Below are 22,085 nucleotides of genomic sequence, written 5' to 3'. Positions count from 1 at the left end.
AGGGTATTTCCATATTCCAATCGGCTGGTGACCAGTGCGTGGGTGACCGTCTTTCTTGTTTCGGTGGGGATCCAGCGGAAGATTTTTTTGAGCATGCGTAGGATGTTGAAGCATGAAGATGAGACGGCGTTGACTTGTCTGGTCATCGTGAGGGAGGAGTCTAGGATGAAGCCCAGGTTACGTGCGTGATCTGTAGGTATGGGTGCTGTACCCAGGGCCAGTGGCCACCATGAGTCGTCCCAGGCAGAGGGGGATGATCCTAAGATGAGGACTTCCGTTTTGTCCGAGTTACGTTTTAAACGGCTGTTCTTCATCCATTTGGCTACTTCTTTCATTCCTTCGTGTAGATTGGTTTTGGCGGTGTTTGGGTCTTTGGTGAGGGAGAGGAACAGCTGGGTGTCGTCTGCGTAGGAGATGATGTTGAGGTTGTGTTGGAGCGCGATGGATGCGAGGGGACTCATGTATACGTTGAAGAGGGTGGGGCTGAGTGAAGATCCTTGTGGTACACCACAGATGACTTCGGTGGCCTCTGATTTGAATGGGGGGAGGTGGACTCTCTGGGTTCTTCCGGCGAGGAACGAGATGATCCAATCCAAAGCTTTTCCTTGTATTCCGACGTTGTTGAGGCGTTGTATGAGTGTGCTATGACACTGTGTCGAAGGCGGCAGAGAGGTCGAGTAGGATGAGGGCAACTGTTTCTCCGTTGTCCAGTAGCGTTCGGATGTCGTCTGTAGCTGCGATGAGGGCGGTTTCGGTGCTGTGTTTGGCTCGGAAGCCGGACTGTGAAGGGTCGAGGGAATTGTTGGATTCAAGGAAGGCGGCGAGCTGACTATGAACGGCTTTCTCAATGACTTTGGCAGGGAATGGGAGGAGTGAGATGGGGCGGTAGTTCTTAAGTTCAGAGGGGTCTGCTGTGGGTTTCTTCAGAAGGGCGCTGAGTTCGGCATGTTTCCAGCTTTCCGGGAAGGTAGCGGAGTTGAAGGAACAGTTGATGACATCGCGGAGATGGGGTGCGATGATGGAGTCTGCTTTGTTGAAGATGTGGTCGGGACATGGGTCGGTTGGCGATCCTGAGTGAGTGGAGTTCATCAGGCGGATGGTGTCTTCAGTGGTGATTGGGTTCCAGGCGAAAAGGTTGTGAGAGTGCTGTTTTGGTTCGGAGGTGGGTGGAGTGGGTTGTTCATCGGACTGGTTTTCAAAGCTGTTATGTATGTCGGCGATTTTGTTGTGGAAGAAAGAGGATAAAGAGTTGCAGAGGTCATGGGAGGGAGTGATGTCGTTGGTGCCGGCGGTGGGGTTGGTAAATTCTTTGACGATGTTGAATAGTTCCTTGCTGTTGTGGGCGTTGTTGTCGAGTCGATCCTTGAATGCTGATTTCTTGGTGATCGGATCAATTGGTGGTGTTTGCGGGTGGCGTCCTTGAAGGTGGTCAGGTTGTCAGAGGTTGGGTTTTTTCTCCAGGTTTTCTCGAGGGTACGACATAACTTCTTGGATTTCTTAAGGTCATTGTTGAACCAGGGGGCCTTTTTGCTACCTTGTTTGATCTGATGGTTTTTCAAGGGTGCTAATACGTCAGCGCTGTGGGTGATCCATTGTGTGAGTTTGGTGGCAGCTTGGTTTGGGTCCGATGATATGGCAGGAGGGTTTTGGTTTAGTGATGTGAAGAATTGGTCGGTGGTGATTTTGTTCCAGTTTCTTCGAGGAATAGGTTGTGGGGGGTTGTGGGTCGTGGTCTTTTTGTAGCTGAAGTGAACGCAGTTGTGGTCTGTCCACTGGAGAGCTGTGGTGTGATCGAAGGAGATGTGTTTGCTGGAGGTGAATATAGGGTCGAGCGTGTGTCTGGCAAGGTGGGTGGGGGTGTCAACAAGTTGTTTGAGTCAGAGATTGGCCAGGTTGTCCAGAAGGGTGGTGGTGTTGCTGTCGTTTTTCTTTTCCAGGTGGAAGTTGAGGTCTCCCAGTAGAATGTAGTTCTCGGAGGTGAGGGCATGTGGGCTGATGAAGTCGGTGAGAGTCCGCCCGGGTGGGTGAAGGGAGAGTCTGCCCGGGTGGGTGGGGGAAAAGCTGCACTCTCCGTGCCCCCTGCGCCTCCGCTCTCCGTGCCTGCAAGAATTTTCTTATCTGCTTGTTAAATAAACAAGCAGATAAGAAAAGTCTTCACGACAAGCCGGAAAACAGGCCACGGTGCCCATAGGGGTTGTCTAAAAATCAGACAGGGCTGGAACTGAAAACCCTCCTTTTCAATGGGAAGCCAGCGTTTACCCTAAACGCTGACACTACTCAATGAAAAGGAGGGGCGGGGCTTACAGTATCCTTTTTCTTACAATATCTCTTGCAGGGCGTGGCAGCAGCTTTGCTGCTCCGCCCACGCCTCTGCAAGACCTAAAAAAGAAAGATGGCATTCGCACAACGAAGAGCCAAAGTCTAGAACAAAAATAACATTTTTCTAAAGGTCTCTATACCTCTTCAATTTCCTGTCAGAAAGAGTACTTTTGAACTAATACACAGGTTAATGTTTCTGGACAAAGGCTGCACCACAAGGCTTTCTAGAGTGGGATGGTGGGTGTTAAAGTCTGGGTCACCTGGAATGGAACAATGTCACCTGGCAACATGCAGATAGGTGGGTCTTAACAGGATCCCCAAAAACATGTCTGCATGAGCCTCATTAAAGGGAATTTGGGGCTCAGAACTTGTTTGACCAGGCTGAATCATCTAATTCAAGACAGTGGTCTTTACTTCCTGAGTAGGGAGCTGAATTTCAAGAAACTGCTGCGCTCCGCAGAGCCACTACACTTTTTTCTGGGGCAGGCCCTGGAGGTAAAACCAATCCAGACATCCTGGAGATCTTCATACCAATTACCCTCATGGCAGGGCATGCCAAACTCATTCCCAACATAACATGATTAACTGTGAAGCATTGAACTTCAGGTGCAAAGCATCATACTTCTCAGGGTGTTTCAAACTGAACTCTGGTTTCTAGCCACATGGTGCTTTGGTCTGGAATGGCGGCTTTGATGCAACTTTTTCATAGGCAGTCAAAGTTTAAGTAGGTTTGGTCATCCTGTGCCTAATCCCGGCCGCGGCTACTAACAACATTAACACGATTAACAGAATCTATGCCCAACAATTCACGTAGGACATGAGTTCTTTTGGCAAGGGAACCAAATTGAAAGGAAGCTAAAAGGCGGCGTCAAATCAGTGCATCACCTAGTTGTGGTGGCACCAGAAGTTGTTCAATGGTGCTGGCATTGGTGGATCATGTTCTGCCGGGTGTTGTGGTATCAGAGGGAACCTAACTAGGTCAGTCTGGATCCCAGAACAAAACCAGAGGGTTCAAATGGAAGAGGATGGATGCGCCGCCGGAAGCCCATTTGGTAGGCCTCTCTGCTCCTTGGTGCCTGCAGGCCCACCAGAGGGAGGCGGCAATGTGCAAAACACTGCAGCATGGCCTCCCGGAATTCAGTGATTTGCTGCTGCATCGCAGACAGCCCTGAAAATTCGGGTGGCCATGGGACAAGCATTGGAATGGACTTCAAAAGTGATCAACTTTGAAAGCGAGAAAACAAGGCACAGTGACATTACTGCCCCTTCTCAGGAGATTGAGAGTGGTGGGAAGGGACAGAGTCCCACTTGGGCTTCTTGTGTATTTTCTTATATAGATTAAACAATAGCTCAAACTCTCTTTGATCCACCCAAGTGCTAAATTGACTGGCCCCCAAACTAATTAAATATCTAACAGACTATTAATAGTGTTACAGCACAAAGAAATTCAACACTTCATTGTAGCAAACAGATTTATAGGCTGTGTAAATCGGCTTTTAAATTAGTAATTACAGTAGTAAGTTATGCATTTGTGTAAATATTCTTTATTATGGAGGGTCACTTGAGGATAAAGACATGGTTTAGACAGTGTGCAAAGGTTAAACAGATAAAATCAAATGTTTTTGCAAAACACTACTCAGAGCAACCACTTTTTATTCAGCACAGCCTACAAAGGACAAAGAAATCTCCATGTTGTCAGATGAATAGAGCAGAACTCGTTTAGAACATGTTAGCTGTATTTCATACAGCCTGAAAAATAAATTCGACAAAGGGGCTTTTTTTGGTTGGAGGCAGCAACTATTCAAAATCCTTCCCTTTGACACAGTGCCCTAATCTAGCATTAGAGGGAATATAAATGGTAAAAGAAAAGGCTCTTTGTATTACTTAAATATTATAATCTCGACTCTGAGGTACTCTTTAAAAAAAAAATCTTTCAGTCAGCTGCTAAATGTTAGACTTTGACAGAGGTATTTTAGATAGAAAAAGAATCTGTCCTTGTGTTACCTCTCTACCTAAATGTGAGATGGTCTTGCCACAAAAATCTCTAAAGAATTTTATGTGCAGCATTTTGGTGACACCACAATGCGTTACATTGTTTGCAATCTGGAGCTGGATTTACCCTTTTCTTCTCTTGTATAAAAGGACAACATGACATTACATGCAGTTGTCTCAATTCATGCCTACATCCTGGAAATGTACTTTTTTAAAGCTGCTACTAGCAAAGGCATCATTTATAGCTCAAAATCAATGTATTTTCTATACCCAGACATTGCCTTGAGGGCATAACATTGATGCAATGCTGCATACAATAACACATGTCAGATAAAACGTTATTTTAACAAAGCACACATACCAACCTTGGTGTCCTTACAGAAATCCTATCCTTATTAATAAAAAGCAATTTTAAGTGCATCACTGCACAATCGCACCAAGCTCCAAGATAAGATCAAGCAGGTCCATAAGTTGTAACTCCATATGACAACATCAAACTTGACAAAATGAGCACACTTTATCAGAGCTAGATCTGTGGTTTTAAGGGATGCTAGTGAGACGTAAGGGTGATCCAATGCAATAGTTGTGTGTCTGTTCTGAAGCTATTTTTAGATCTTTTTTTAATGATATTCAAATGTTATGTGTCTTGTAAAGTCCTTTATTCTGATCCCTTGAAATCAAGAAAAGGCACATTAACACACTGGAAAATGGGCAACCGAACTGATCCTACAATAATGGCAATTTATGATCAATGCTGGTGTTATGTTATAGTGCCATTTAAGAGAGACTCCAGCAAAGAAAGTTTGTAGCTAGTCAGAAATATTTCCAATTTCTTGTGATATTAAAGACAATTTCTTTACAGATAAAACATTGAAGGAAAGATTATTTTCTCTTTCTATAATACATTAACGGAATTGAAGTGGGCTGATCCTTAAGCCGATGACATCCTTGCCAATCTCTGTTGCCTAGGAAGGAAAAAGACATGACATGCATAAGATAAGAACTACCACCATCCAATATTAAGAGAATGTTTTTGAAAGAAAATTAAACATGCAGTGCAGTCCTAACTATTTGAGATGCCCGTTCTGAGCAGAAGGCGGCACTGAAAACACAAATCACACGATCACATGCAATCATGAGAAAAAAAGTGATTCTAATGCTCAAAATAACCATTCTGTCGTAAAGTAAAATAACTGAGAATCATGTCTCTGGACGTACGTAATCTCTATACACTAGCAACTTCAAATCAGTTGGAAGTCAACTGGCAACACAAACCCATATACTGTCCAATCTATACCTTAACTAAACGATTTTAAGTCACATAACAGAAAAGTAAGCTGTCATTTTTCTCCTAATGTAACTGCAAATTTTATATGTGCAACAAACAAAGAATAGAAAAGAAATCTTACTGTTGTGACTCTGCAGATTTGCCCCTTGAATTCTGGACTGTAGCAGGCACCACTCAGCGGGCACTTCTCTACAGGTTTACCACGGTAGATAGGGCGATAAGAAGCAGCGCATATATCAAAGGGGTTGTGCATATCGTAGTTTAGTTGATATGCATCAGATGGATTCTTCTCACATGCAGAAAGGATCTTGCGTGTCTAGGAAGAACATAATTCAAGTAATATTAGAAATAATAACAGAAGGCAGAACAGGAAATGCAAAATAAGGTGCCAAAGGCCTACATTTCCCATGATATGCGGAGGCACATTTATTTAAATGTTTCGGCCATGTAACCTTCAACTTTTATAAACGCAATATATGGAGAACCATTTGCTAAATTACTGGAATGGTATCCGAGGGCTGCAGGTGTTTGTTCACAGGTTTGCTCAAACCTTGTAAAATAACATTCACATGTTTCTTAAATCATTTGTTTGCAAATGACAACAAAAAGTTAGAATGTGAAAGAGAAGCAATAAGAACAGCTACTTGTATACAATGCAACATTGGGTTTGTGTAGCAGAAGTAAAAAAAATAAAGAATTCAAAAGAACAGGAAAGTATAACTTTCTGAAACGTAACTTCTTTTCAGAAAACCAAGAAAGAAATATCGGAGGTGCCATCTCCAGATTGCTCTGCTTAGGAGGACACTAATTACAATATTACCTTCACAAACATGTACTTCCAAAGGTATTCAGCTGCACCAGCCTCATTAGTTTTACTTCACCATTATTACATTTGCAAGGGATTTTATTTTTAAAACATTTTTAGAACAAGGTAAGTAACAACTTTCTGAAACAAATTAGAGGATTTCACATTCTGGAAAGTTCGACTAAATAAAGGATTCAAACACCTAACAATCCAGTGCAGACAGGGAAAGCATGAGAAACTCCCAGATTTAATATGCAAAGTCCAGTGGGCCTTGTTAGACTCCGAGACAAATCACAAACCCCTTCCAGAAAATGTCAAGACCTTTTTTTGTGTACATTTTATTCAAGGGGAGTCCATTACTCAAGGTCAAATAGTCAACTTTAATTCTGAAATATAGATACTCTTTAGGTGTAATATGTACTAGTCCCACAACACTTGACTAAGCAGAACATACACAGCAATCCTAGAAATACACACACCAATCATAGAAATACAATGTGCCTGTGCTGCAACATTATAAAAGTCAACCAGAAAACCGGAATGGGCTAATTCCTCCACTACCAATTCCATTTTAATAAACATTGACTAAAGCAAAAATTGTTTTTGGTCTCAAAAAGCACACACTGCCACAGTAGTTACTGGCACTGAACAAAACTACTCGGTGTGCTGATATGCTCCCTTAGAAAGAGCAGAATGCGGTCACTCACAGTGAAGCCAGCTGACACAGACAGAATTTTAATAAACGCAAAAGGTCATGGTCACGGCCACACCAAATTAGATGCCCAATTATTAAAGAAAGTTTCAAAAGTACACCCATGGTATATGTCCTTGCATTAAGTGCAGCTGTACGTCTTTCGTGAATTCCCAAGAATTTACAGAAGTAGGATAGAAATAGTACTCCTAGAAAATATTTGTGAACTGCATTTTAGCATGAGCAAATATGCATGCATAGATTTGCTCGAGCGGAAGTCAGTGTTTTGAAGTCCACTTTCCCTCCAACCACTTTTTTCCCCAACTCTGGAAGAAGGTTTACGTCTGTCATTGTCAGGAGTAAATTTCTAACAGTTCTCGTATGGGAAAAGATTAGAGTGGTTTAAAACCCTTAACACGTGCAAGTAGATATTTTATTAAATTCCACACCCCTGAAGGAGGGGTAAAGGAGGGAAGAGTCTAGGTATGATTATTTTGGGGATCATAGTAGTGGCATGGGATTTGGGATAAATGAGAGAGTGGAGGTAGAGTATATATAGATAGATGTATAGGGTGAGAAATAGGGTAGTGCATTGGCTATAATGAATTAGAAGAAAAGTAATAAATATAAAGATGCGCAAGTACATGGAAGATATATATATATATATATATATATACATACATACATATACATAAGGAAGGTAGTATATGTGGATTAAAGATGCATTTAATAAACTCCGGCTTTCAAGTGTTGTACTTTAAATTAATTATTTTAAATTTTTTTGTAATTGAATAGTGAAGCAATTGTAGATAAATAATGATAAAAGCGTTGCTTATATACATGTTAAAAACATAGAATAATGTAACTAGAAGTAGTATGTACATTTGTTAAGCAGAAAGGAACTGTACAAATATTTCAAAATAAATAACCCAGAAAGCACTAATGTAGCATTGTTTTTCCAATTCTGAAGTACAATGCAAATAAAGATTTTAATAAGGCCAAGACAAATCAAGACAATTTACTTTGTGAAGCGCAAATAACATTTGCTGAAACCCAATTTCCACACATCATTGTTTGCGTTATATATAGTTTTAGTAGTAAAATTGTGTCTGCCCAAATTTAGAGGGCATTTCACTATCATGCCATGCACCTAAAGGACTCTAAAGTTGTGTATGCAGAGAACTGCAAGTACATCCCCTAAGGAGGCACACCAGGATAGATCAAGCAATGTGATTCAATATTCAGTTGAAGATATGCATCTAAATGAAACACCATCTACATGCTACACACTTCCCACTCTCCGGCTGAATGGGTGTGGCTCATTTACAACACTTGCTCTTGGATTTTTCAGAATCCTTATGAGTGCAGTCATGAGACATTGTCATGAGACATGGTCAACATGTCTGGCCAATGTTGGAGCAATCAGGATCATTGTGAGGGAATGCTGTTTGAGCTTCCGAACCACTAGAGGAATGAGCGGGAGAGGTGGAAAAGCGTAAGCAAATTTGCTTGACCAGTGCATCCATAATGCACTGCCTTTGGACAATGGGTGTGGATACCTGGATACGAAGTTTGGGCATTTTGTGTTTTGGTGTGTGGCGAACAAGTCTATTTCTGGGTGGCTCCACATCTGAAAGAATGGAAGGAGAACTTGAGGATGAAGTTCCCAATTGTGGATCTGCTGTGTTTTGACGACTGAACAGATCTGCAATCGGATTATGTACTCCTGGGAGGTGTTCTGCAAGGAGATATATGTTTTGCGGAATGGTCCATCTCCATATGCTTTGAGCTAGGTGTGAAAGCTGTGTAGTACTACAGATTCTGGACCCGTGTCATAAACATCGTCGTATCATGACGATTTTGGTATTAGCAGACCGGTAATGATTGAGATACTATGCACGAGCACTTCCATCATATTCGAGTGACGAAATCACCCTGAAATCGAAGTTTCCGTCTTGAAACCTCGGGCTCCATTTTGTGAACAGCAGCCATTTTGTGATTGCCCTCACCTAGGCTCAATGACTAAAGCCGAGATCGAGTCAGAAGGACACGTATACCTTCGCTGACTCCTCTGTGACCTGGGCGAGTTGAGTCCACTGCCTGAAGCCAAACCTGTTCGGCCAGTTCCTTTCCCAGTGGCCGAATGAGATTAGCATCGAAGCACAACATGTCAAACCTTTTCATCGCACACCAACTATGTCTAATCTCACACCAACTATGTCTAATCTCACACACACCTGTCTCTGTTTCCTTCTTTATGACTTGCTTTACGATGAGGAGGTGCCCGTTTTTATTAGGGGTCTGTCGATATCTGATGGAAATACTGGGCCTTGCCGGATAGTTGATTGTGGGCTGAACAAACTGAAATATTGGCTTGTCATCATGACTCTGCTTTTTCTTTGTAGTGGAAGTATGTGAATGGTCAACTGTAAAATAAGGAATGTTTGCCTAAAGCATAATATTTTGTATAAAAAGAGAAGGCTGGCTTTGTAAGATTGAGCAGTTTCCTGAGAACATACACTGTGCTGTACTTCTAGGATCCCTGTTACTGGCTGCAGCCAATAAATACGATCTTTGACTTCACCTAGAAGACTCTGTGTTTCTGTAGTCTGAAACAGGAAGAACTCTAAGTCTTCGGGTGTGTACCCTGGCACCGCTGGGTTCTTAAAACCCAGTACTTCAGTTGGCGCCCAATGTGGGGCGATTTCAGCGGTACCGGTCCAAGCCAGAGGTTTGTGAGGAGCTTCGTGTGAAAATTCTGGAGGAAGGCCAGCCACTTCATCGACCCCTGTATGTCGACGTGGTCCGAAAGTCTTTGCTGCGAGGTTCCCCGCTTCCCGACGGCTACGAAGGACTGCTGCCCTGACTATCGCCCTGTTTAGGACCCTTGATGATTGGTAGAGCGAAACGGTAGACGAGTCTTCTGGTGACGTCATCGATACCTTCAGTTAAGTATGAGTGGAGCATCTCCCAGTCCTTAGTTTGGTTCTTACTTTTGGTATCCTTCTAGGATCGCTTTGATTTGGAATTTGCAAATCCCAAAGCCGAAGGACTCGTGTATTCACAAGACTATCGTATTCGATAATCCTTTGAAGTTTGAAGCTAGACTAGAGAGCGTAGATGCCTGGTCTTAGCAGACTTGGAAATATGTTTTGTTTTGGTTGTAATAAGGATTCCTGATTGGAGGACTCGTGTCCGGTTCCTCCGATTGGAACTCCAACCTATGAACTATATGTGAAACATGGGGTAGGCCCCATCGCATATAATGAAGTATGGATCCGATACACCAGGAGAGATGGTGTTTTAAAATGGCCTCAAAATGGTAGTTTTGACACGGATATTTTGGATAACTTAGAGGTCAAACTTTTTAAGAAGAAAGCCTGGCCGGCAATGTTTGACTCTTTCGCACATGGCGCAAAGTAGCCAAACAGAGAGAAATTACATTAGTGAAGTAAAATAAACGAGAACGAGGTATATCTATGGTACAAGCAGCGGTTTGCGTTTAGGGATAATGAGGAAGAGCAGGAAAGCGAACAGATGCTTAGGGTGAAGAAGTTAGCGGTAGATAGATGCTACCCAGTTTTGCCGCGTAAAGAACAGGAAGGAAGGGAAGATCTTGAGAAAGATCCTTTAATGTCACATCTCTTGAGTTCACCACCCCCCTATGCACAGAGTGCTACGGCACCACCGCCACCAGCTGTGATTGCAAAACCCCCAGTTGTTGTGCCACCTGCGATTCCACCACAGCTAGCTCTTTTTCCGTTGGCTACTTTTCCTTTGGCGCAGCCTCCTCAGGGGTCGCCACCTTTGTCGTCTTCTTCGTCTGCTACTTCTACGCCTGTTATTAATGTTTCCTCCATTCCGACTTTAAATTCTTCTGCTACTGTTCCGTCTTCTCTTATTCTTTCACCTTCTCCTTCTGCTAGACAACGAATGACAACTGCAGTTACTGGTTTCTTTTCTCCTTTATTGGGACAGTTGGGTATGTCCCGTTATTGAGCGTAGACAGTCACGTAGTCAGTTGCCGAATATGGATGAGTGAACGATTTTGGATCATATGGCGCGTAAATGGATTATGTACGATACGCGATATGATCTTGAGGGTGTTATGCAGGTTTTCCTTCAATGAGAAGCACCGAAGCAACGGTACGTTTTTGATACGATGTGTGCTTTTCTTGTTGAGAAATGGGATGAGGAAGTAGGACAAGCTCCTGACAAGTTGTATAGCTTACGTTACGAATTTGCGAAGGGAACGATTGTGAGTCCATCTGATGTTGAGAAAGCAGTTGCGACGTTGTTGTCATTTAGGAGTGAGTCTCCTTCTCGACAATTGTTTGAGTCTGATTCTTCAGTTGGGAGAAAGGCACGACAATATCCGATGAGGGAAGTTCCTCCGGTGTGGAAGGAAGAAGTGGTTGCTGGTCCTGGTAATAATCCGCCAGCTGTACCGGCTCATTTTCAGCGTGTTTGGGTACATGTTCCGTGGAAACGTGCTGAAGTCTTAGCTATTACGCAGTCTTTGCCCATTCCGCGCAAAAATCCAGCAGGGTACTATAAGGAGTTGACTCAAACTGTGAGTTTGTGTATTATGAATTTGGAGGACATCGACATGTTGTTTGGCAATGTTGTTCCACAACCTATTTGGAGTAAGATTCGTCATACGGATCATGCGGTTGAATTAGGTGATACATGGGTTAATCTTAGGGACGCCGACAATAGACAAGTAGGCGGTGCTAAGCCTGAAGATTTGATTACTGAACTTCCTGAGAAAATTATTACGTATATGAAGACTTTAATGCCCGAATTGCGTGTCAATTGGGACAAGTCTGCATGTAAGCAGAAGAAAGACGAAACTGTGTCTGACTTTTTCACAAGGTTCGAAGAGACCTTCGTAGATCATAGTGGTCAGGATATGGCTTCAGAGGGTGGTCAGAGATGGTTTGTTGACAAGTTTGTACATAATTTGCTTCCTGAATTGTGTAATAAGTTGAAGGATTCTGAAAGTGCTTGGGCTGTTTCCATGTCAGCCCAAATTTTGGCTACTGCCCAGTACTATGAAAATAGGTGCAAAGATGAGTTAGAGAAAGTGGATAAGAAGACTAAGGAATTGAAGACTAAAGTTCTTCTACAGCAAGCTAATCCACCCCGTATTCCTAGTCAGCGCGATTATCAGCAACGTCAGCAGTATTCGAGGAACTCGCAAAGAAACGAGTCTTCTCAGCAGCGTTTTCCGTATGGGCCTAATCAGTGTACGTATTGCAAAGAAGAGGGTCATTACAAGAATAGTTGTCCGGTTTTGTTACAGCGCACGAATGGTGCTTCTGGTGTACGAGGTCTAGGTGCTCAACAAGCGCCTAGAGGTAGAGGTCGCGGACAGAATGTACGTCCTTTGCCTCCGCAGAACTCAATGAATAGTTTTGATCAGCAGCAGAGTTCGTCTGGTAGGACAGCACAGTACTATGTGGATGATTACTATGTTGAAGGTGATGAAGCGAATGGTAATGATTGTTAGGACAGACATGGACAAAGAGGGAGTTGTTTCAGTTCCAGTAGATCAGAGTGGACCTTATGTTGAAGTGATTACATCAGGTGTGTCAGAACCTTTTCTGTTGGATACTGGTGCTACAAAGAGTTCTATTATGCATTCTAAACTCCCAGGCGCACCTTTGTCTGGCTTTGATAATGTTTCTGTAGGTTTTTCTGGCGCCCCCGTTACGAATCAGATTTCTGCTCCATTGACTCTTTCTGTTGGTCCGCGTAAGATCGAAGCACCCCTTCTTTTGACTACAGGTTGTAATGAGAATTTGTTGGGATTGGATTTGTTAAAGAGATTGTATGAGACATTGTATTGTTCTCCATCAGGAGTACATCTCACTTTAGGTAAGAGAGTGATCTCTCCGATATACGTGTCGAAAGATTGTCTTCCATCTGAATTGTCTCTTACCAGATTCATTGTGGGCTACTGGTCCTAATGATGTGGGTCTATTGGACATTCCTCCATATGTCGTGACACTGAAGGCGAATGCTAAGTTACCGCGCATTCCACAATATCGTATCTCGAGTGATGGTGAGCGTGTACTTTTAGCGATTATTTATGATCTGATCGAAAAGGGTATCATTGAGGAAACGAGAGGTAATGTGTGCAATAGTCCTGTTTTGAAGAGAACTGATCCTTCACAGCCTCCTTTATATAGGTTTGTAATCGATCTTCGCGAAGTGAACAAGATTGTTGTTCCACAATTTCCAGTTGTGCCTGACATTACAGCCTTGTTGACTCCGGTTCCAGCTACTGCTACATGGTTTTCGGTGATTGACTTGAAGAATGCTTTCTTCAGCATCCCGATTGCCATGAAGAGTAGGGACATTTTTGGATTTTCTTTAGGAGGTCGCAGTTTTCGCTTTAAACGTGCTCCTCAAGGCTATTGAGGGAGTCCATCGATCTATAGTCAAGCTTTGAAGACACAACTTGATCTGTTGATCTTACCTGATGGTGCAGCCCTTATTCAATACGTAGATGATTTACTAGTCGCTGCTGACACTGAGGAGATTTGCAGGGAAGCCACTTTGTCGTTACAACATCACTTGTCTGATTGCCATCACAAAGTCTCTCTCTCGAAGTTGCAATTTTGTCGACAAGAAGTAACCTACTTAGGTCACCTCTTATCGAAGGAGGGAAGGAAACTGACCCCAGAAAGAATTCAAGCTATTGCGAAAATGAGTGTGCCTACGACACAGAGAGAAGTACGTGCGTTTTTGGGTATTACTTCGTACTGTAGACAGTGGATCCCTAATTTTCCTTTGTTAGCGAAGCCTTTGATAGCTCTTACAGTTAAGGATACTCCAAATCCTATTCCTTGGACTGACGAATGTCAAACAAGCTTTTCTGAATTACGCAACGCGTTGTGTTCGGCTCCTGTGTTGGGTACTCCAGACTACAGTTAGCCTTTCACATTGTATGTCCACGAGAGAGAGGGATGTGCATTGTCAGTCTTGACTCAGCAGTTTGGCGATAAGCAACGTCCATGTGCGTACTTTGTCGACTTTAGATCCGGTAGCTAGAGCGTTGCAGAGTTGCTTCAGAGCTACGGCGGCAGCGGCTGTTTCAATTCGACAGTCTGCTGGTTCGGTTATGGATAACACATTAGTCGTCATGGTTCCACATGCAGTGGATACCTTGTTGAACCGTATGAAGACACAGCATTTAACTAGTGCTCGGTTGTCGGGTTATGAGTTGACGTTGTTAGCGAGTCATGTGCACATTAAACGATGCAACACGTTTAATCCAGCCACGTTGTTGCCGATTTTAGTTGAGACAGATTATGATAGTGAAGAACAGCATGACTGTTTTCTGAGAACTGAAGAAGAAACGAAAGGGAGAATAGATCTTAGGGATACTCCTCTTCCTGAATGTGATGGTACTTTGTGAGTTGATGGTTCGTGGTGATACGACTGCGGCATATGCGGTTACGACTTTGCATACGATTGTTGAAACTGCACGTATCCCACATAATTCAGCACAAGCAGCAGAATTGATTGCACTTACGAGAGCGTGCGTGTTGTCGAAAGGTATGAGAGGGACCATATATACTGACAGCCAATACGCTTTTGGCGTGGCTCATAGCTTTGGACGTTTGTGGCGTGAACGTGGATTTTTAACTTCGCATGGGACTAAGATCCAGCATGGATAGTTGGTGAATGAGCTTCCCGAGTCACTGACTTTACCGTTACAAGTTGCGATTGTGAAATGCAGTGCACACAAAAAAGTTACTGATGATGTTGGTCGTGGTAATGCATTTGCTGATGAGATCGCAAAAGAAACAGCAAAAGATGTAACAAATCGAATGTATGTAGCAGGCCCTGCAAGATGGGTTGGTGATGTTGGAATGTGTGAAGATACGATTGAGAGTGTGAAATCCATTCAAGCTGAAGCTACAGAGAAAGAGTTGAATGAATGGAGAGAGAGAAAGTAAGGGTAGATTGGATTCGAATGGTTGTTGGGTTGATTTGTCAGAGCATCAGAGATGGTTGTTACCCGATGCGTATGTGCTTGCAGTGGTGACAATGGCTCATGGAATGGCACATATTAGTGTGAAAGGGATTTGGAAGTTGTTAGCTCCAGTATGGCAGAATGCGGGAATTCCAAAATGTGCAGAGAACTTGGTGAAGAACTGTATGGTGTGTCTGAAATACAATCCTGGTAGCGGAACTCCAACTCCAGCTGGTCATTTTGCTCCTCCAACGAATCCGTTCAAGGTTTTGCAGCTAGATTTCATTCACAAGGAAAGGTGCAACAATCTGAAATACGTACTTGTTGTTGTTTGTGCTTTTTCGAGATGGGTAGAAGCATATCCTTTAAAAGACAACACTGCCATATCCACAGCAAAAGCCCTTGTCAAGGAACTCTTCCCTAGATTCAGAATGCCAACAATGGTCTGGAGTGACAATGGAAGTGAGTTTGTGGGTCGAGTGATGAAGAAAGTATGTGAGGGGCTAGGCATCCAACAGAAATTCCACGCTGCAAATCACCCCCAATCAGCTGGATTAGTTGAATGCTATAATGGCACATTGAAATTGAAGTTGGCAAAGATTCAAGCGAGTTCTGGTCTTAAATGGCCTGACGCTTTGCCGTTAGCTCTCCTATCAACGAGAATGACTATTCACTCGCGAGTGGGACTTAGTCCCTACGAGATTGTGTTTGGCCGTCCGGCCAATATATGGGGAGTGCCAAGGCCGAAAAAATATAGTGAACTCTAACATCCTGTACTGCTTGATTATTTGTACGAATTGACGGCTAAATTGCGTGTTTTTGACCAACAGGTTCATGATACTCTGCCTCCGGTCTCTGAAGCTCCAGGACATCCTATCGATCCTGGATCGTGGGTGCTGATCCGAAATTTCCAGCGGACAAAGAACGACCAGCCCCGTAGGACCGGACCTCACCTTGTTCTTCTCTCAACGAGATCAGCTGTTCGAGTAGAAAGGAAAAAGCACTGGGTCCACGGCGTACACTGTAAGAGGGTCCCACTGCCTCTCCCGTACGACCGTAGGATCCAGGAGAGTATCGCTGACTCTGAGACTGAGATTGTGCCTCGTTTTCTGCCTTTTAGCGATGCACGTGTAAAAGGAACATTTTCTGAACAAGAAAGCGACAATATCTTGCAAGAAGCTGTGCCACCGTCAAGTCGATTGAACACTACAGAGCCTGAACTCTTATTTCCGAACCAGACAGTACCTGGAAAGAGCCGCTATAATCTAAGGCCGAGAACTATGGACAAATAAAAATTATTTTTTATTTTTTGATTGTGCAGCTCTCTCATCTGAGAAACTTGCTTATTTTTGTTTTTCGAACCGCCATCCGGGTTCAGCTGCTAGGGTCGCGGTTGCTTAAGTCTTTGGAGTGCAGCTGAAGACGTTAGGTCGAAAGTTCTGGTTGGTCTAAGGGAGTTGCCCTGGACTGACAGAAGCATTCCTTAGCATTGAACACCCTACCGCCGCGGGCAGCTATTTAGAGAGGATGGAGTTTTTCGAGATGGAGAGACCTGCCAAAAAGATGAACTTTAAAGCCAGAATGTGTATATTAATGACAAAGAAAAGATTTTTGATAATATGCATTTTCATGTTGCTTAGTGTAATGATGTTTTTAATAGGATATGTTTTATTCTCTTTTCAAGTGACCTTTGCATCCACTACACAGCCCATACCCCCTCCTACTGTTTCTTCGCATTCTTTTCACCCTCTGCCTGAGCATGAGTCCACTAGAAGATTGGAGTTTATCAATAACTCCTTCATTCAGCTTTTGCACCAACACCAATTAGTAGTGAACACAACAAATTGTTGGGTGTGTGGTCTTATGCCACATACAACAGATAAAGGTACCCCATACTTGGTCTTACCATTTAGCTACAATGGTTCTTTGTGGGCGTTTCAGACGATGTTCATATATGCCATCGAACCATGTCCCCCGCGTTCCACCCAGGGAGTGCGTTCCCCCCTATTTTTGTATGCAATACATTGCTGTCACGTCGTCTGTACGAACCAGGACAACTTTGCCTAGTAGGTGAAGTTGAAAAGATTTTAACACTGGGAAGATCGCCAACAATTCCAGGTAATTAATGTAGAATTGTTTTTGCTGAGGGAGCTGCTTTATATTTTTTGTCCACTCTGGTGTTGAGAATCCTGGCCCCGACAGTGTCCTTAAAAACTTCTGGCACATGTTTTAGCATGCCTTTTAACATTGGCAGGGTGTGCGTGGACTTTTGTCAGGGTGCAAAGGTTTTGAGTAAAAAGTCTTCCTCTAAGGGATCAGAATGTAATTGTACCCTGTGGTATTAAGCAGCCCTATTAATTAGTTGCGCAAAACCAATATTGTCATCTGGCGGTGATGGCCTAGATGGATAGAGGTCCGATGGATTATATGGGTCGAGATCTGTGTTGTAGTCATCCCAAGGGTCTACTTTGTGTGGGGTAATATGTGCATCCTCATCATCCCTATCTGGATCTGTATTCCCACCCCCATCAGTATAATCATGCTCATCTTGTGGTTGAGGTAAAAAAGTATGTTGTGGGGAGCGTGCTGGAGAAAATAAGAGATTTGGATCAGCCGGAGAAGGAGGTGAAAAAGTGTTAGTGCTCATTTCCTTTCGTTTCAAGGGTATTTGATCTTCCTCTGAAGTGTCCAATGTTCTCTTTTTAGGAGGTTTAGCGACAACCTTATCAATATAAAGAGTTTTTTGTTTTGAATCCGAAAAATCTGGTACAGACTGTGTGGGTAGAATGTCCTTTTTCAGTGCCGAAGATTTAGGGTCAAAAAGTCTTTAGACCGAGTCTCTGAGGCTTTCTGCAGGGTCTTGTATTCCTTACGTTTTGGTATAGGAATTTGTGCCTTCAAGACTTTTTTCGGCTCCTAAGGCACAAACTCCTATACCAATATTTTTTAGGTTCAGAGTGTTTGTCCTTGGTGTGTTTCAACGCCAAGGGCTTCGGCATCGAGGTGGTCTTCAGTGCCGACGAAGAAGGGTGTGGCACATCTTTGGTTTTGTGCTTCGGCGCCAAAGGTGACTTTTCACACCGGAATGGGGCTGGTTCGAGCCCAAGCCAGAAGGCTTGTCTTTAGGATTCATAGCCAGGCCCGATGACGGGGCGTCTGAGACATGTTGCCGGTGACGACCTGAGCCCGAGGGCGAAGGTGCTAACGGAGCCTTAGGTTTGGATTCTGGGAGAGGGGTTTCGGTACTCACGGACCACTGAGCCAGGAAGACTGTCTCCTCTTCAACGACGGAGTCGTCGGCCTCGGAGATGTCTTCTTCATCACCTTGTTGCTCCGGCTGGACATTGGGATCTGCTCCGAAGATGTCCGGAATCGAGCTGCTTCACGGCACATTTCGGGATGTCGAGCCCAACGGTCACGGATGGTTTTCTTCTACCTGAACGATGCATAGGCCTGACAGTTCTGATCTTCGTGCTCTGGGGAGAGGCAGAGATTACAAACCTTGTGCAAGTCCGTGTGTGGGAACTTCGCACCACACCCAGGGTATTTTTTTTAAAGGAGTCCTTTACATTGACGGCTAGTGTGGTCGGCGCAGATAGGCAGAACGGCCCCCGTCGAAGATAAAGGTCGAGGAATTGGTTTTAAGATGCACGTCGAAAGGGAAACTCGATCGAGACAATACCATCGAGTGAAGAGGGATTGCGCGTTGAAGGTCCTAAGGAGGAGTCACCTACCGTGGGACTACAAAGACTTCTTCCAAGACAAATACAAAGAGCAAACATTCGAGCCCAACACCAGATGGCGATCTATGCACAAGTATACGATCTACAGCTCATATGCCTCGAACATTATATTGTGGGTGCTACAGGACCCCCCCACCTATATCTTGCAAGGTTCCTGGGTCACTTGCTGGATGCTGGAAGACTGCCCAGGCCTTGGTGAGAGTTCTGTGCTTGTACAGTAAACCAGTCTTCCCCTGGAAAATGGATTGTGATCTGTTGCACAGATGGGTTCTTGAGAACTTACCAGAAGCTTCAAGTATTGTTCTGCATAAGTAGACAGGTGGAATATATGTTGTAACTATACATACTACCTCACTATCATTAAGTTGAATAAAAGGAAAAACTAAACAAATATGGGGTAAACTATTCACAATTCCACCAAAATGTACCTATAATTGGATTAAATGCGATACATTTCAGTCACAATAATGTCAAAACGTGTCAAACCCTTTCTTTATTAAAAAAAAGGACAACAAAAAAACAGTTAGGATTGCGGTGTCTTGCATTCTCTTTGCACAAAAATCAGTGTACGCTGGGGGTTACTCTATGCTCAAGATTTACCTGCTGTCCCACATCTGGCTTTGGACCAAGTTCCAAAAGTCTACGTGCAAAGGTTGCCGCTGTCTTGAAGTTCTTGAGCTTGAAGAAGAGATTGAGTGCGGTACGGAGTACTAGGATCATGTGCACAGGCTGCAGATTGGAGTGTGTGAAATAAGCTGCCATCTAATGAAACGAAACAGTATAGAATTAATGTAACATGGAAAAAATAATTAAGGAGTAAAATATTATTGTTAATCTCTTTCTGTGCTTAAATCCCAAAATGTAGAAGCAGGCATAATTAAAAAAAAGAAAAAAAATCATCAACCCCAGAGATCTGTCTACAGACAATTAAGGAGAAATCTATCCTCTTTGAGTGAGGTTTGCAAATTACCACTGGCTGTAAACTTGAACAAAGTTTGAACAAAGTCCGAGGTAAAAGCCACCAGCCACAAAAAGAGCTCAAGTGCACCAGATACCCGAAAAGCGTGGGGACTTGGTAACAGGGCCTGAAAGGCTTGTGCCAGACAATTCAGAAAATGTAACACAAACAGTACCAAGTAATTTACCTGCACAAACCTTTTAGGCAGACAATATTTAGAAGTTTGTGCACAACATGGCCTCAGGAGCTTGTGGCCTCATTAAGATGGCAGGCAGACCGCTACCAACAGGCCGTCGGTGGAAGTGAGCATGCCATCCAGGCCATCGGATTACATTCTGGCGGTCAGTTGGAATGATGACCACCTCCGACAGGATCCAAGATCCAGATGGGGCAGCGGTTGGAATCCTATCCCTACAATGGAGGTGGTGCCTGTGCAGGCAAAGCTTTTGGGATTGGGATGCCCCTTTCTGACTGCCTTTTCATGGTGGTCCCATCAGACTGGCAGACTGAAATGGACTTTGGGGGCACATGTAGTGCCCCCCCACACCTCCATGTAACATGTGCCACACACGGTGCATGGATGTGCACAGAGTGCAGTTTACCACTGCGGCTTGTGCTATGGCCTTTTTCCTGGACTGCAGCACATGCTGCAGTGCTAAAAAGTACTGTTGGTGTACTCCAAATTGGGCAGGTGGGACCACCGACTGATTGTTGCACGGTTTCCTGCCCGAAACGATGGCGGTCTGACTGACTACCATCATAATCATGCCCTTGGTCTTTAGCTGCCATGTTCTACGCTATTCTATTTTTACCTCGCAGATTCGCTTTTGCTGCTCCAGGGTATCTTTGGGGAGCTTTTTACGTTCAATTTCCATTGATAGTCCAACAATGTATTCTCTGCAGATTGCGATGAGCTGCTGGGCCTGAAGAAATAGAACAAAGGAGTAAGTATATGTTTCACACTGTTCCCGTCAATAGTAGTGTAACATTTAGATGGAAATTGGGAATTTACGAACTCTAGATGCAGGTATGTTATAAAACAGACAACATAGTTCAGGAAGAATAAGGTGGAGAACAGCAGAGTTGAAAGTGGTAGTACGTAGTCAAGGGCATGAATGCATCAGAGAAGGCTGGAGGCTACACACAACCACAGGAAATTGAAAATCTTTATGAGCAATGTGCATAAGAATGCTTGTCACATTGCAAAACAAGGATATTAACTTGTAACAATGACAATCCATAAAATGAATGAGTCAAGATATTTTCATGTTAAAAGATGGGAGAAAAATGTTCACACATACAATGAAAGTGCTCCAGTACTCCTAAACCTGGTGCACCAGACTTCCCTCCAAAACTGAAAGTAAGCTTACACCAGATGCAGAATAAACATATAATAAATAAAAGTTATGAGGCATATTTGGATTTGAAACAATCTTTGTGGGAACAGCTGGCAACAGCCGGGTTGATTTCTTCTGATCAGGAATACACTCCAAAGTGATGAAAATTGGGGTCTGGTGGTCCTCAGGGTCCCCCATATGAGTCAAGCAATAAGTAGCACAGGGCAATACAAGGGCTGTACACATTAAGAGCTGAAAGGAGCCCCATACCTCTGCATGTAACTCTCCATTTGTTCTTTCTTTTTGCCAAAGGAAGCATAAGTGGCTTTGACGTGGCATTATAGTGTGGCACATCAGATGCAGAATGTAGCCAGCCAGAGATCACTTTGTGACTATCCAGGCTTGCATTGTTGGGCATAGATAGCACAAGCACATTTTATTTGTCTTAAAAAGTATATTCTGCTTTACGCTATTATTGGAACCTGTATATGTAGCCTACTTAATGGCAGTGAGGAAACAAACACCTAAAATGTTTTAATGAATAAGGTCCTTCCATTTTGTGGTTCTCGATTCACAGGGCAACACCTATAGCTGTCAGAAAGCAACATGCATATAGATTAGCTGAACATCTAACCAAATTCTAGCCAAAAATGAGGTAAAATAAAGTTAAAGTTCAATTCCCCTATGAACAGACAAGGTCGACACTGTTATTGGGCCGCAAAAGCCTTTTAATCACCCTCTCCCAAGAGAAAACGTACCTCCGAGATCTCCTGTTTGTTATCCACCACTAGCAGGGGCACACTCAGCAGAATCTGCCGGAACTTCTCCACGGCCTCTTCAAACTTGCCAGATGTGGTGAGCTGGTAGCACTGCTGCAGGCGTTGGATCAGGTCAGCGAGCTTCAAGCCAACCGATGGGACAGCGTTCTTCACCCCTGCATCCTTCCTAGTTTCAGGAAAGAGAAG

The 22,085-nt window shown here is 43.6% G+C and overlaps 1 protein-coding gene across 1 annotated transcript in view; it reads right to left on the bottom strand.

Annotated features, from left to right (window-relative positions):
• Window positions 1-3,843: 3,843 nt before the first annotated feature.
• The window catches only part of COPA (coat protein complex I subunit alpha), a 191,404-nt gene continuing 173,162 nt past the window's right edge, over window positions 3,844-22,085 (bottom strand). Inside the window, exons 29-33 of the mRNA XM_086945342.1 lie at window positions 21,879-22,065; window positions 20,596-20,706; window positions 19,426-19,587; window positions 5,721-5,915; window positions 3,844-5,276 (exon numbers count right to left, since the gene is read on the bottom strand). Coding sequence (XP_086801468.1) covers window positions 5,217-5,276; window positions 5,721-5,915; window positions 19,426-19,587; window positions 20,596-20,706; window positions 21,879-22,065 — 715 coding nt within the window. The 3' untranslated portion in view covers window positions 3,844-5,216. The remainder of the gene's footprint in view (window positions 5,277-5,720; window positions 5,916-19,425; window positions 19,588-20,595; window positions 20,707-21,878; window positions 22,066-22,085) is intronic.

The sequence above is a fragment of the Lissotriton vulgaris genome, chromosome 12, assembly GCF_964263255.1.
Source record: "Lissotriton vulgaris chromosome 12, aLisVul1.2, whole genome shotgun sequence".
Taxonomy (NCBI): Eukaryota; Metazoa; Chordata; class Amphibia; order Caudata; family Salamandridae; genus Lissotriton; species Lissotriton vulgaris.
This window is presented reverse-complemented; position numbering and strand designations above follow the sequence as displayed.